General features: G+C 37.7%; 1 protein-coding gene across 1 annotated transcript in view; it reads left to right on the top strand.

Annotated features, from left to right (window-relative positions):
* The window catches only part of LOC104548216 (golgin subfamily A member 3-like), a 22736-nt gene extending 8294 nt beyond the window's left edge, over nucleotides 1-14442 (top strand). The window contains 18 exon segments of the mRNA XM_010194168.1: nucleotides 1-50; nucleotides 669-871; nucleotides 1230-1367; nucleotides 2299-2460; nucleotides 3261-3629; nucleotides 4951-5028; nucleotides 6024-6287; nucleotides 6774-6868; nucleotides 7559-7775; nucleotides 8524-8667; nucleotides 9283-9480; nucleotides 9668-9784; nucleotides 10281-10420; nucleotides 10851-10983; nucleotides 11211-11333; nucleotides 11754-11918; nucleotides 12888-13051; nucleotides 13988-14442. The exon segment at nucleotides 1-50 is cut by the window's left edge and continues 17 nt beyond it. Of these exon segments, the coding sequence (XP_010192470.1) occupies nucleotides 1-50; nucleotides 669-871; nucleotides 1230-1367; nucleotides 2299-2460; nucleotides 3261-3629; nucleotides 4951-5028; nucleotides 6024-6287; nucleotides 6774-6868; nucleotides 7559-7775; nucleotides 8524-8667; nucleotides 9283-9480; nucleotides 9668-9784; nucleotides 10281-10420; nucleotides 10851-10983; nucleotides 11211-11333; nucleotides 11754-11918; nucleotides 12888-13051; nucleotides 13988-14195 (2968 nt within the window). The 3' untranslated portion in view covers nucleotides 14196-14442.
* The last annotated feature ends 636 nt before the right edge of the window (nucleotides 14443-15078 follow it).

Genomic DNA, 15078 nt, shown 5'->3' with positions numbered 1-15078 from the left:
GCTGAAGGTTGAAGATATGCAAAAAAATGTTCTCACCAGAGACAGCACAGGTGGGATGTTGTAAATGTCAAACTTTAAAATTTGTTATTCCATAGATCATTTTCTTTCAACATAATTCTGAAGTCCCAGAGCAAGACAGAGTTCTAATTTGTTTCATTGATGTCATACTAATAAAATGGTCTGAATTTTAAGATTAATGTTTTTTATTTTGTATCACAGAGGTGCCACAATTTGCAAGCTGCCACTGCCAGCCTGGAAATGGAGGCATAAATATTTAGTCTAGTAACTGTTTGTCAGTGGACTAATGATCTTTAGAAAACTGTACAAATACTGGTTTTTAATGATGACTCTACATGTCAGGCTACCTACTTCCTGATTTTGAATTAGTTCATATTTTCTGCTTCTGAAGAACTTTGGATGCTTATAGAAGTGATTAATTTATTTTAATTTTGTCCTGCTTATGACCTGATACTTTGGATTCTATTCCCCTCAGTTGTTGCAGGAAAAGCCAATCTTTTTGTAGTTAGACATACAAGTTTTTATTCAAAAAGAAAGGGAGGAAAAAAAAGGAAAAAGCTGTGATCATAGCAATAATCCTTGAAAATGTGTGCATAAAAATAGAACAATAAAGTACACTAGTCAGAGTTGGTTTTTGGTTTTTTTTTCAGTTCATGATCTGCGACAGCAATTGGCTTCCTTGCAGAACCAACTTCAGAAGGTGCAATTGGAACGGACCACGCTGACCAATAAGCTGAAGGCATCCGAAACAGAAATCACATCGCTCCAAAACGTGCGACAGTGGTACCAGCAGCAGCTTGTGCTAGCACAGGAGGCCCGAGTCAGGCTGCAGAGTGAGATGGCCAATATACAGGTATTACGATTACTTGCATACAGGAGGACTTAGAATCAGTTCTTTTTATTTTAGTTTTATCCAGAGGACATTGTTTATGAGCTCAAACAAGGGAGCCAGTCTCACTTGTGTTCTTCAGGTGGAGAGCAGGCAGGGATAGCGTTTGGTTTTTTATCATGGGGTGTTAGTTCACATGAAGACTAAGGCATAAATTTAACCAAAGCAATTGCCTTCTATGGATGAATATATTTAGTGCCATGAAAGCGGTAGTTGAGGTAAGGCACAGATAGAGTCAAGGTGATCAAGGTTCTTTTCCTGAATTTGTTGGCCACATTTTGACTGTTGGTATTAATTGGTGGTTTTTTATCCCTTCCTTTAGGCTGGCCAAATGACCCAAGCGGGTATGTTGGAACATCTCAAACTAGAGAATGTGACATTGTCTCAGCAGCTGACTGAAACCCAGCACAGGTCCATTAAAGAAAAGGAACGTATTGCAGCACAGTTGCAAAATATTGAGGTATGGTCATAGGTGGTCATCATAAACTGTATTCTGTGTAGGTTGTGTATTTAGATTTTAAAAACTCAAGGGTATTCCGACAGAGTCATGTTGAATTCTTATGAATTGATTCAAATGCTGCATTATAAAAGCAGGAAATATTTCAGAGCAATTAAATTTCCCTGACATTATGAACAGTGTGAGGGTGCAAGGCCATATGTTTCGCATTCCAAGGTGATACTTGCATTTTCAGCTCTGGTATTTCCTTTTAATTGAATTTTAAAGGTGGATGTAAATGTTCTCCTTTGCCCATTCAGAAACTTTCCAAGAGAAAACTTAATTGGAAGTTAAACTAAGTCAGTGAAGTGTTTCTTAAACATGTAATTGCTCAGTACTGAAGTTTGTCCTTCCTGCTCTCCAGTGAGAAAATATGGGTAAGATCTGAAGTGCAGTACACTCACTTTCAGAGCACTTAGAACCTTAAATCCCATTGAATTTCAGTTACATTTCTGCTTCGAAGTCTCAAAGGGCAGTAAAGCAGCAGGTCAGTGGAAGCACCCCATCTCCAGTGTTACTAATAGCGGTTGCATAAATGGCAGGAATTGCTCTTTCATGGAGAAGCTACAGAATCCAAGGAATGTATTTTGTTTCAGAATTTTTCAAAACAGCTTAATTTTAATAAAGATTCTTTTTCTTTACATATTGTTTCATCAATTTAAGAAGGACATGGTGTTATTCAAGAGGAATTCAGATTGTCACAAGTATACTATAGTATACTATACTATATTCACTATTATTCTAAGGTGCCTTAAGTACATGAATGGGTGACTCCGGTAAAAACAGGTGTGTAAGACAGACACCAGAATTATTTTTGCTTGTGTCTAGAAGTTATATTGGTAATTACCTACCTTTTCCTCTTTTTGTTGTTTGGGTTTTTTTGTTTTCTGTGCAGGCTGACATGTTAGATCAAGAAGCTGCCTTCATGCAGATCCAGGAGGCTAAAACCATGGTGGAAGAAGACTTGCAGAGAAAACTAGAGGAGTTTGAGGATGAGAAGGAACAGCTTCAAAAAGTGGCTGATTCTGCAGCAGCACTGGAGCAAGAATTGGAACAGGTAGACTGTTGTTAGGTAACCAAAATACTTATTTGGCTGGAAAGGCAGTATTACACAGAAACAAAGCTCTATTAAAAAAAAAAAAAAAAGCTGAAGGATTGCTGCAGAAATGAAGCACATTCTAAAGTCAGTCTGTCCCAGGTGAAAAAGTCTCCCTTTTTTTTCACCATCTCAGTAACAGTACTTTTTTGAAATTTCAGAACTACTGTCTTGTCGATGTTGGGGGTTTTTTACCGAATTCAGTTTGTGGTTATTCTAAGTAAAGAAAAGAGGCGTAGATCCATGTTCGAAGTTGTTAGGCAGTTGAGATACAATTTTGTACACTTACAGTGCAATAAATCTGCACTTTGCTACAGAGTCCTGCTTTGACCTTGCAACATTAGAAAGGCAGCATGGCAAGGGCTGGAATGAGATGAAGCATGTGATGATAGCTCAGTATTATATTCTGTGTAATTATACGGCAATATCATTAATAACACTGAATTTACCCAGTGTATCTACTGTGGACACATTTTTCAAATAAAAATTTAGAATACTGTGAATCTTGCTTAAGAACACTTTAGATTTGTCATCCTGGTCACTGCTTAGCCTTTAAGATTACAGATGTGGCAAAAGGCAATCAATGCAATTAAAAGAGGAAACAGAAGAATGGCCTAGGAAAGTTTAAAAAATATTTTCACCTTCTGATATTTTCTCCTAGAAGCTAAAATATTAGTTAAAATGTTTTGTTTTTATTGGAGTGTATTTGCAAATATAACATTAATGTTATATTAATTTAATCTCAACATACTTGTTCTCAGGTCAAGTTGACTTTGCATCAGCGAGATTTGCAGCTTGAGTCTTTACAGCAAGAACATCTAGACCTAATGAAGCAATTCACTCTGACCCAAGAGACTTTGCACACCAAAGAGCAGTCCCTGGATGACCTTCAAACACAATATGATGAACTGAAGGCCAGATTAGAAGAGTTCCAAAGTGATGCTGCTTCTAAAGATGACATGATCCAGTATTTGCAGAATGAGAAGATTGTTTTGGAAGTGGCCCTGCAGGCAGCAAAGGCAAGCAAAGAGCAACTTGACAAAGGAGAAGCACGCCTTGGAGAAGATACAGAAGTAGCATCAGAAGTCTTGGAACAACTGAGGCAAGAAATGGCAATCAAGTCAAGCCAGGTAACTAATCCCTAGAAGTATCTTATTTAAAATAGTTCTTGCAGGGAAGTATTGCTGCAGGCACGTGATTGAGCCAATTGCCACATGAGAGGCGATTGGTACATGTGAGTTTGTATATGTGTGCATTTGCAAGATTCAGTTTGTGGGAATATTTTAATCAGTTCTCTCATTTTTCCCTGTTGGTAGACTATCTGACACTTTACATCCTGTTGTATATCATTGGTGAGCTTACAGTTTAATATCCCCTTGGTACCTATATCCTTTTCTGGAGATATTCAGAACCCACCTGGATACTGTCCTGTGCAACCTGCTGTTGAACCTGCTTTTGAGGGGACTGTTAGACTAAATGATCTCCAGAGGTCCCTTCCAACCCCTGCCATTCTTTGATTTGTGTGGTGTGGGATGGGAAGCTGACGTTAATTGTTCTTGTTCTGTCTGTTTCCGGTAGCCACTGTCTTAAATCTACCGGTTTTAAAACACAATCATTTTGAGTACAGCTCATGGTTTTCAAAGCAATTTTTTAGTGTGTTCCTCTTCTGTGGTGCTGTTGGCTGGACATCTTCCTTATGCGGTAATTTGGTTATATTTAATTGTGCCTTTCTCTTGAAGCAGTATACCGGTGTATGCTTCTGCCTATTGCAGTATACAAACTGAAGCTCTTTTCTAGTCACTGAACTGTTTTACAAGATAAGCTCTAATGCATATCCTTGTTCTTTCTGTGGCTGCTTCAAATGATTGTGACTCTTTCTTTCACACCTTCGTTTGATAGTCATGTATACTCTGTATCTTTTAGAGCATCCAACCTCCATAGCAAGGGCTTTCTTATTGAATGTCTCGTGATACGTTCCTGGTAATCTTTAGTGATGTCTTTTGAAGATAATAATGGGACTTAATAGTATTACCAATAGAAGTATTGAAGAACTATGGAAATATATTTGACATAAAGATTGTGTTGGGTTTTTTTCTTTAAAGAACCACCTGGTTTCTTCATTTGATCATCATGTATGTGTGAACAGGTGCCATCTGGATACATCATATGTACACTAGTGATGCATACTTAAACTTTAATGGCAGGATAAGGGGACTTCATGCATTCCTGATGGTGAATAAGGCTCACTACATGGTGACCTGTGAATGTATTTCTGTATAAAATGTCATTATATCTAACAGTGCCATTGAGATGCCTAGTTGGAAAAAAGATCCACATTAGATTAGGCAATTGGTACAAGCATAGCAAAAGATACTGTCACTGCTTGAAATAATGCAGAATATGACATCTGGCATGTAAAGCAAGTTGTTTGCTTTTTTTTCACTCTGGCAGATAGAAAATCTGCAAGAAGAAAATGCCAGCTTTAAAAAACATGTTCAAAAAGTGAAGGAACAGTTCCTGCAGCAGAAGGTAAGCAAATGCAAACTTTCAAACAAATAAATAAAACCAAGGAATATGTGTTTTTCTTTTATGGTGAAGGCATTTACTTCTGAGAGGTTTATGAGGAAAACTTGAATCAATTTTCTGTATCAAAGAACTTTGTGACATAATTGTGCAGTTTCTGTATTTCATACAGTTGAATTTCTAGCTGTAACTAACGTAAAAGCAGATCCACAACCAATTTGTGCTCTCGTTGGACTTCAGGGAGTTTGCCAGATGGTCCACCATATAAAATCGCTCTGCTTTGTTGATTCTAGGTTTGCTTTTGCAAAAGCATTTGTGAAAATCTCCAGGTGTTGTCGTTTTCCTGCAACTTTGTAAAATGATAGTTACTTCAGTAATTAGATGAAAAATAAGTGCCATATTGCAAATTTTATTCTGAATTTACACAGTTTTGAAACATTAATTTGAAATTGGTATGTCATTAGTGTTGCACATATATATGTCTTATGTATAAGGTGGCACCATTAATTTACTGCTTGATTGCTTATTAACCTAATGCCAAAGGTTGTTTTATCTTGTTAGATTTAAGTTTGGGAAGGCTGTTTAAACTGTCAGTCGCAGTTAAGCCCTCTTGTCACGACAAAAGTTACTAATTGTATGTGTGAAATGGTTAATTTTTTACAATTTGTCTAGTTTTAAAGAAATAGTACCTTATTAGTGTGGTTCCATAAAGAATGTGAAGAGGAGTATCCCATACTGCTATAGGCACTCTTACTCAGAGGTTTTTTATGAACTGCTGATACATAGTGATTTTTTTCATACCTGAGCTTACATAGAAGTCTTTGAACCAAAGGAAATATGTTCCAGAAGACAGTGCTGGTTTGTATTCTTTCACATACACACACACACGCACCCCTCCTACAACTAAAAGAATATCAGTAAATACTTTAATGTAAATTACTCTTAAATTGGTAAAGTTACAATAGACGTAACATTTTCCTCTTGAAACTCTTGTATCCAAGGTAATGGTGGAAGCTTATCGAAGAGATGCAAGTTCTAAGGACCAGCTGATCAGCGAACTGAAAGCTACAAAGAAGCGGCTGGACTCAGAAATGAAAGAGTTAAAACGAGAGCTACTGAAAATTCAAGCTGAAAAACACTCACTCGAATCTGAACATTCAAAACTACAGGAGGAAGTATCTCAGGTTCACCAGCAGATGGTGGAAATAGAAAATCATCTTCAGTCAGTGCAGAAGGAACGAGATGATATGGAAACACGCCTACAGGTATGGAAGGTGTTAAACTTTGGAGTTTGAGAGTGTTCCATCCAGGATACATTGCTATTTCTGTTAACTTTGGAAATAAACAGAATGACCACCTGCACATCAAGGTTCTGGGTTACATATTTAATATTGTCTATGCATTTGAGCATGTATCCACCAACATTCTGTAAATACGTGACTGTTTATGAACAGTGGAGAGAAACACACTACAGGAGTGGTAGAGGTGTGGTGTGGATGCAGTTTCCTTGGTCCTACAGTGAACTCCATCTGAGAGCAAAAACCAAACTAGAACTCTGTTCATACATGTTACGGTGGTGGCCACAGAGGGAAGAATTGGGAAAGAGAAAGGAGATGAAGAACCTTGGAACAGGTTTATATTTAGAGATGGAAGTAATTTTGAAACTTCATGCTTATTTTTTTATAATCCAACACAGAGTAAACATGCTTTCGTTCTTACTCTCATGAGTGTGTTTTTTCCTTCCTATTAAGTCTTTGCAGTTTGATAAGGAACAAATGGCATCTCTTGCTGAGGCAAATCAGGCATTAAAACAACAAGTAGAACAAATGCAAGAAGAAGCAAAAAAGTAAGTGTTCTTTTAGCACAGACAAAAAAGCTAAGGCATTTTTTTTTTCATATTCACCTTTTTAGCAATTAGCTTTTTCCTATTCCTCAGTCTCTATTTGGGAAATTTAAATAGTGTCATAGTCATATCCACGGCAAAGTGTTGGTTGCATGCTACACAGGAGTTGCAGCTTCTCCTCTGACTCAAGCTTTGAACCGGTGGTAGATGCCACACAACATCCATATTGCAGCTAATCCTAACTACCATTCACTGAATTTTAGCCTTGGCTGGCTAGAATGTTGGCGTTAATGAGAACTGTTTTTTCCCACTGGTGATCACAAGGTTTTTACGGTACCTGACACATCCACCAAGGAACTCAGATTAGATTGGATTCTTACTCTAAATTCTGGTTTATTTTTAGAGAGAGTAGTATATATTCCTTCATATTGGAGTATTAATAATTCTGACAAAGACTTCTTAGTTACCACAAGTATTTTCTTAGAATGTTATCAAGAGACTTCAAGGCATTGTCTTGCAGAACAAATTGTACCTTACCAACCTGATGGCTTTCTCTGATGAGATGGGCAACTCTAGGACAGGGAGAGAGAAGTGGATGTTGGTTTTTATTGGACTATGTTAAAAATTGACCTTTTTGTACTGTTCAGGCAGCTTCTGTTTTTACCTGATGTTTTGTTTTTTCTTTCACTCCAGGGCCATTACTGAGCAGAAACAGAAAATGAAGCGTCTAGGGTCGGATCTGACAAGTGCTCAGAAAGAGATGAAAGCAAAACATAAAGCCTATGAGAATGCAGTCGGCATTCTTAGTCGTCGGCTACAGGAATCTCTTGCTGCAAAGGAATCTGCTGAAGCAGAGTTGAGCAAACTAAAAGCACAGATCACTGATGGTGGAAACAACCAGATTGCTCAAGTATGTAGATGTCTTTTAACATTGCTAGTACAAAGATAGAGCTATCTTGTTATTAAATACAAGTCTTGCAATATTATTTTATACTGAAGTAATTAAAATATTTGGATTATATAGCTAGATAAGAACACGGTATCAGTGTTCTGAGCATAGAGAATTTCCTTTACATTTGAGAGAGTTGATTTGACAGGCTTTGGTTTGGTTGGCTTTTGGGGTTTTTTTTACTTTTACTTGTATCTTTCAGGTTACCAGTTATAATCTAAGCTCAAGAGGATGATCAGCCTTAGTGCTAAATTTCCTGATTAATTTTTGTTGTTGGTTTGTTTGGTGGTGGGTTTTTGGTTTTTAGTTTGGTTTGGTGTGAGTGTTCTGTTTGTTTGTTCATTTGTTTGTTGTTGTTTTTGAAGGTCTCAGCATCTGAAGTTTTTCCAGTGTTCTAACTGTTACCGGTTTTTTTCCACTTAGACAGTTAAAAGTTCTTCAGGGTATCCATAACTTAATCATATATGGTATGCCTGTCATAAGAAAATTAAATTACTGGGGCAAACTCCAGTTCCTTGGACCAGTGGAGCAATATACCAAATACACTAACAACAGTAACTGGATGCAAGGGTGGAAAGCTCTGAGCAAGAACTTTAAGCACTAGGACCTAATTTAATATTTGCTAGAGAAGTAGACTTTTTAACAAAAACAAAATTATTCCTGTGGATGGGTGATATATTAATCATGCTTGTGATCCCTTTGTCCTTAGGAAAGAATTCAAGCTCTGGAGACAGAATTGCAAGCTGTTAGCAGCAGTAAGTTGATGCTGGAAAAAGAGCTGCAAGAAGTGATTTCACTTACCAGCCAGGAGCTTGAAGAATACAGAGAGAAAGTGCTGGAACTTGAGGATGAGGTGATTGCTTGAATTCACATGGTAGATGGGAAGGTGACAGTAAAAGGTGCCTGAGGGGCAGGGAGGAATTTCAGTACCATAATTTTATTACAACAGTGCAGGAAATCGGAATCTTACGTAGGAAACATCACGTCAGTGACTCTTGCTAGTTTTGCAGCCCTGTGCTGGTTCTTTGTGGTTTCATGAGTCATGGTCGTATAGGGGAAAATAAGATGAGAGAGAAAAGCAGATCCTGTATTACATACCAGCTGTGTCTGGTCATGATGCAGTGAGGATGCATGAATCAGTATCTTTTGAAACCACTTGGGGTCATGGATGCTCAGTGATTTTGAGGGCAGGGTGGTGGTGTTCAGTTGTAAAATTGCACAAAAAGAATACATATATCAACTACTCTTGATCTGCACCTGAACAGTACTCCTGGATTCTGCTTTCTAGCAAGCATTTTAGTCTTCCACAAGGACAAAAACCCAACAGAACTTAATTATGTAATTAAGAAAAAAAAAAGAGAAATCCCCTTCTGGGAAAGCAAGACATTTAATGAGTTTAGCTCACAACTTTTTTGTGGTAGTAATCTCAAGTTTTGTTTGGTTTTGTTTTTTTTTCCTTTGGCTATAGCTTCAGGAATCTAGAGGCTTCAGGAAGAAGATAAAACGTTTAGAAGAAATTAATAAGAAGTTGGCCCTTGAACTGGAGCATGAACGTGGAAAACTCACAGGTCTCAGTCAGTCCAATGCCGCTTTGCGGGAGCACAACAATATCCTAGAAACAGCATTAGCAAAACGAGAAGCAGACTTGGTACAACTGAATCTACAGGTATTTGACCCTTTGATAGAATATCTTAAAGGAATTAGCTCGTATTTCTGACAACAGGATGTAGACATCTTCACTTGTGATAAAAAGTTGGTGCATTTTCTCTAGATCTGGGTTTCCTTCTCTGCTGGTATTTCTGGTCTTCCAGTGTGCCTGCATAAAATGTGTGTGGTTTTGTGATGTGATACAGGTTCAGGCAGTCTTAAAGAGGAAAGAGGAAGAGGATCAGCAAATGCAGCAACTTATTCAAGCTTTACAGGCTTCCTTAGAGAAAGAAAAGGCGAAAGTTAAAGAGCTTAAGAAGCAGGTAATGACTCATCTTTTGTTTTACTTATTTAAAAGGTGACTCAAATGTAAAGTATTTTGAAAAGTAGCTTGAAACAAAATCCATGCTTTATAAATAGGCTGCTTCCTGCAGGGCCTCTGTCATGATGACCAGTGGCTGAAGGATGAGTTGATGTCTTTCCTGTTGTGCCCTGTGTTAAGCACACTCATTGACTAACAGGAAAGTCTCATTCTGACTTGTAGCGCATGGGACATGTCCTGAAGTGATGATACTTCATCCAAAAATTCACAATGAAAAAGCAAACGTGCTGCTTCCATTATATGTAGTTATTAACTGCCATTAGCATTAATAAGGATAACAACAATAATAATAAGGCTTCTAGACAGAAAGAGAAATGTTTACAGCTGCACAACTTTCTTCTTGATTTGTTTTGTACCCCTTTAGTATATCTCCCTTTATGATGCACCTACAGTGATAAAATAAAAATTGCAGGGTTTGTTGTTGTTTATTCATGTAGGAAGCGGCAGCCAAAGCAGATGCAGCACATAACCGTCGTCATTACAGAGCTGCTGTGCTTGAGCTCAGTGAAATCAAGAAAGAGCTACATGCCAAAGAACTGCTTGTCCAAGCCCTTCAAGCTGAAGTGGACAAACTACGGTAAGTAAATGTCCAAGTTCTGAGAGAACAGTAAGTTAAAACAAATCCTCTGAAAAAGACATACATCGGTGAATTTCTGGTTTTGCCACTCTGGAGTGGCTTGTGTTGAAACGTACCCCAGCAGAGCCTGGCTGTAAGATGCGTGTTTGGACTCTAGACAAATACTTGCATTTTTCTGTATCCTCTTAATTCAGTTAGACCTGAAGTGCATGCTGTATTTAGGCCTTGGCATTCATGCATCTATCTTGTGTAAAATCTTTTTGTGATTAACTCTTGCTGTGAATGTGTTGGCAAAGCCTTCGGTCAAAGCTGTAACTAACCAGGTTCCATGCACTGTCGCGTCATTTATGGTTACATAGCTAACCCAGTGAAGTACTTTTTTTAAGGGATAAATTGAATAACTGTTGTGTCTGTTAATCCTGCTGTACAGGGTAGAGGATGAAAAACATTCCCAGGAGGTATCACAGTTTCAGCAAGAGCTGGCAGAAGCCAGGTCTCAGCTCCAACTTTTGCAGAAAAAGCTGGATGACAAGCTTAGTGAACAGCCTGTAGTAAGCCAAGAGGTAAAAACTGCACCTTTACTGTGCTTATCCTTATTTATGACGCATTGTGTGACTTCACTTGCTTTTAATTCAGCATTTTTAGTGAAGTTTTGCTAAGTTTTCTTAGAATCGGGAAGGGTTCATGAGCCACAGATGATAATAATACATTTCAGATTTTGTGGTTGATTGCACGTATGGAGAATTCTAAATATACCTTTTTCTTTTTTTTCTTTTACCCTCCTTGGTAGGTGGAAGACCTCAAGTGGGAAGTAGAACAAAAAGAAAGAGAAATTGAAACACTTAAGCAGCAGTTGGATATGAGTGAACAGCGCAGCCACAAGGAGTTGGAAGGGATACAAGTTGTCTTGCAGGTATTTCATCTAGCCAGTGGCGATTCTGATGGATAACTGGAATTTGCTGTAGGTGGATAATTAAAACAATAGTTTTATTGTTTAAAAGCATACTTATACTTTACTGAAACATTTTAAAATAAATTTTTATTCATAAAAACCTATTCATCATGTGTTTTGCAATGTCTTTACTTTTTGGTTTTATTTTGACTGTGTTGTTAGCTTCTTATTTCCTTGACTTTACACCATTAAAATAGGCTGTTGACTTTAAAATCTAATTTCTGGTTTTCTGCCAGGGAAAACTGGTTTCAAATAGCAGTGTTATGTGTTGTTTCTTTTTCTAGTTTCCCCAGGAAACTGGAAAAAAAACCCAACAAACAAACGTTAGTTGGCTGGGATTTTTTACTCTATCATGCTGATTCTCTTCTTTTTCCCATTTAGAACATCAAGACTGAGTTGGAAATGGTGAGGGAAGACCTGTCAGTGACTCAGAAAGATAAGTTTATGCTGCAGGCTAAAGTGACTGAATTGAAAAACAGCATGAAGTCGCTGCTGCAGCAGAACCAGCAACTGAAGTTGGACCTGAAGCATGGGAAGATGAAGAAGGTATTTAAATAGGAAGGATACATGTTGTAGGATACCGGAAAATACTCTGCCAATGGTTTTAAAGTACCAGAAAATACTCCACTGCACAAAACCTGGTGAAAACTCTGAAATGCCTGCCTGTGATGCAAACTTTCTGGTATTCTGATACTTAAACGATAGATACAGGAAGATTTGCAGGCAAAAGTAACTACTGATCTTGACTTCCCACCTTTTACGTCAGAAATCTTTGTGTTTAGCGTATTATCTTACATTTATGTTTTGACTTACAATAATAAAGCAAAGAAGGTGGAACTTAAATAATGAATCATGGGCAAATACGGAGTTAATACCTTCTTGTGGTTAATACCTTCTTAATATTCATGTGTCTGTCCTCTCCATACTGTCTGCTTTTTCATCCTTCCACAATTTCGAAAGTGGTCTCTTTGAGCTTTCTGATTTGCTACTACACAGAAGATGCAGTAATAGTGCACCTCTTGCTCTTTCTCTCCCTGAAGTTGTTATTTTGGGCAGCATTTTGTATGGAAACCTCCATTTAATTCTCTTAGATGTTGATCCTGATACCTTATCCGGCAAGTTCCAGAATTTCCAAAAGGATTTATTTGATTGTACTCAACAGATTTTTTTTTCCTGAATTGTCCTCTTAACTATATGGAAAGAATGTTATGAAAAATTGTTTTGAAGATCCAAGTCATTTGCTTTCAATCATTCCTGTTTAATTTCTTTAGTAGGGTGAGTTCTTGAGGAGGTCCTTCTTGATGCTGTTTGTTTACTTATGAGCATGGGTAGCAGATGGTATTAGGTTAGGAACTTTTGGTTGTGACCCATGAGACTTAACAAGAATGTGCTTCTGATTCCTACTCTATAATGCAGATATGTACCAGTAGTGTGATGTGAGACTCTGTGATAGAAATTACATTGATGAAATAACGCAATTGTATTTTTGGCTCTTCTTTTCTTTCCTTTAACCAGAGGAAGGAACTGAAGGCAGAGAATAACTCTTCAAATCCTGTGACTCCAGTCAAGATTCCTGATTGTCCAGTGCCTGCTGCCTTGCTGGAAGAACTGTTGAAACCATCGACAGCTGTGAGCAAGGAGCCTTTAAAAAATCTGAACAGCTGTCTCCAGCAATTAAAGTATGACCTGTTATTTTCAGTCATATTAAATAATCTCAAAAATGTTTCCAAGAAACCAGCTGCCAGCCCAAGGAAAAAAGAATTTGTAAAATGAATTCTGTTCCTTTTATTTGGACTATATTTAGGATGGGAAATGTTTTGTCACTTAAGTGCTTGCTCATATGGTAATGAAATGGGGAAAGAAGCCATTACAGTAAACTGGGCAGAATGTCCGTTTTAAATTGTACACAGCAGAACAAACCAGAAACAGCTATTTCTACTTGTTCTTGCTGGTGGAAAAGCTAGCGTTCTCTCTTTCTTCACAGTATCAGAAAGGCTGCTTGTGATAGGAGCCGAGGAAGCTCATTCTGCTAAAAACATGTTTTCAGATCTTGCAAGTTTGCACATGAGATTCTAAGCAGAAAAGCTATAACTTCAGGAAGACAGAGAGTTCAGGTTATTAGGAGAACTGAGCTGCCTAACAGCTGATGTTTGAAGGGAGCAAGCCTCCGATAACGTTCTGTGATCGTGTACTACCAGACTAGTTGCTCTGCTAAGTTGGTGTCTGACTAAAGTCATAATGTGTTTATCTGGCTATTTTTTCTGCATTCCTTCTCTACCTCCCATCTTTATACCCATAAGAGTACCACATTCATCAGGTTGCAGTCACTAAGTGCCTTTACTGAGGAAACAGTGCTGCATCATCCCTGGCAGTAATATGTGCAGTAAAGGAGCTGCTGCATTGTTGGCTCTTATTTTTAAATTAAGCATATTGTATTTGTTTTGTTCTTAAAGACATAGTTCATAAGCTTCCTGTAGACTTTCTTCTTCTTTACAGCTACAGCTTAGATAGTCTTGGAGTAGGTAAGTAAGGTAGGAAAAGTAATTTTCTGATCTTGCATTTAGCAGCTTTCTGCTTGTTAATTTTTGCTTTTATGTTCTCAATACTTTCAAAAGGCAAGAAATGGACAGCCTTCAGCGTCAGATGGAGGAGCACACCATTACAGTGCATGAATCTATGTCTTCATGGACTCAAATTGAGGGGCAGCTAATGGACCTTACCTCTACCAGTCCTGCAACTGCACCAGACCACCAAGAGGTTCCTGCTGTAGATGAAAAGAAACAGAATTGTAGTGTTAGTGACAAGGAAGCTTTGACACTATAACCTCCTTATCAGTTGTCTTTCTTCCTATTGCTTTAAGTATGTAAACAAATCTTTATCAAAATTATTTATTTATTTCCTTTTTTTAAATGGTGTTCAGAATTATGCTTTTGCCTGTAGAAGCAAAGAGCATGGTTTTGAGAAACTGGTGTAATATTAGATGCAGAACATGCTATTCCAAGGGTTTGTTTGAAACCTTACCATAATAATTCTGTCATGTTGGGGACTGCCAAGTGGTAAATCTAGCTCATCTGGGGCTTTAGAAGGAGATTCATGTGAAGGTTTAAAATGAGGTCAAGAACATCATCTTGTTCCAGGTCTGTATTTGTTCAATCTGGGTGAGTTGAAGGAATGACTGGTATTTATGTAACATCTGAGGTTTGGTGTGTTTTTTTGTTTTGTTTTGGGTTTTTTTTTAGTTTATTTTTTTTTAATTGATGGGGAGGCTGTTGCTTTCCCCCTCATCTTGCATTGTATCCAAATAACAGGGAAAAATCGTTTCTGCTTATGTTAAGCTGTTAGCAGTGGTTCAGATCGGATATTCTGAGCATCCTCTTTCCTGCCTTCTATAATCTTACCTGTAATCTGAATTTCAAGAGTATCTGTGTTTAAAGAAAAAAATCATTTAAAGCCATTTCTAGTTATGAAGATGACCTCTGACCTATAGCAAAAGAAAAAAGACTGTAAAGACAAGCAATGCCAACCAGTGTGCGTCTTTGGCAGATTTGCCTGGAACATTATCTGAAGTGTCACAGTTTTTCTTACAGTTACAGGCCAGTAGGGAGCTTTGCTTCACTGCACAAACACTTCTTGCACCTTTTTAGTTCAACTTTTGAAGTAGACACCCTTGAAAAAGGTATGTGTGTAATATATATATATTTATATA

The sequence above is a fragment of the Mesitornis unicolor genome, unplaced genomic scaffold, assembly GCF_000695765.1.
Source record: "Mesitornis unicolor isolate BGI_N332 unplaced genomic scaffold, ASM69576v1 scaffold51181, whole genome shotgun sequence".
In the NCBI taxonomy this organism is placed as follows: Eukaryota; Metazoa; Chordata; class Aves; order Mesitornithiformes; family Mesitornithidae; genus Mesitornis; species Mesitornis unicolor.
This window is presented reverse-complemented; position numbering and strand designations above follow the sequence as displayed.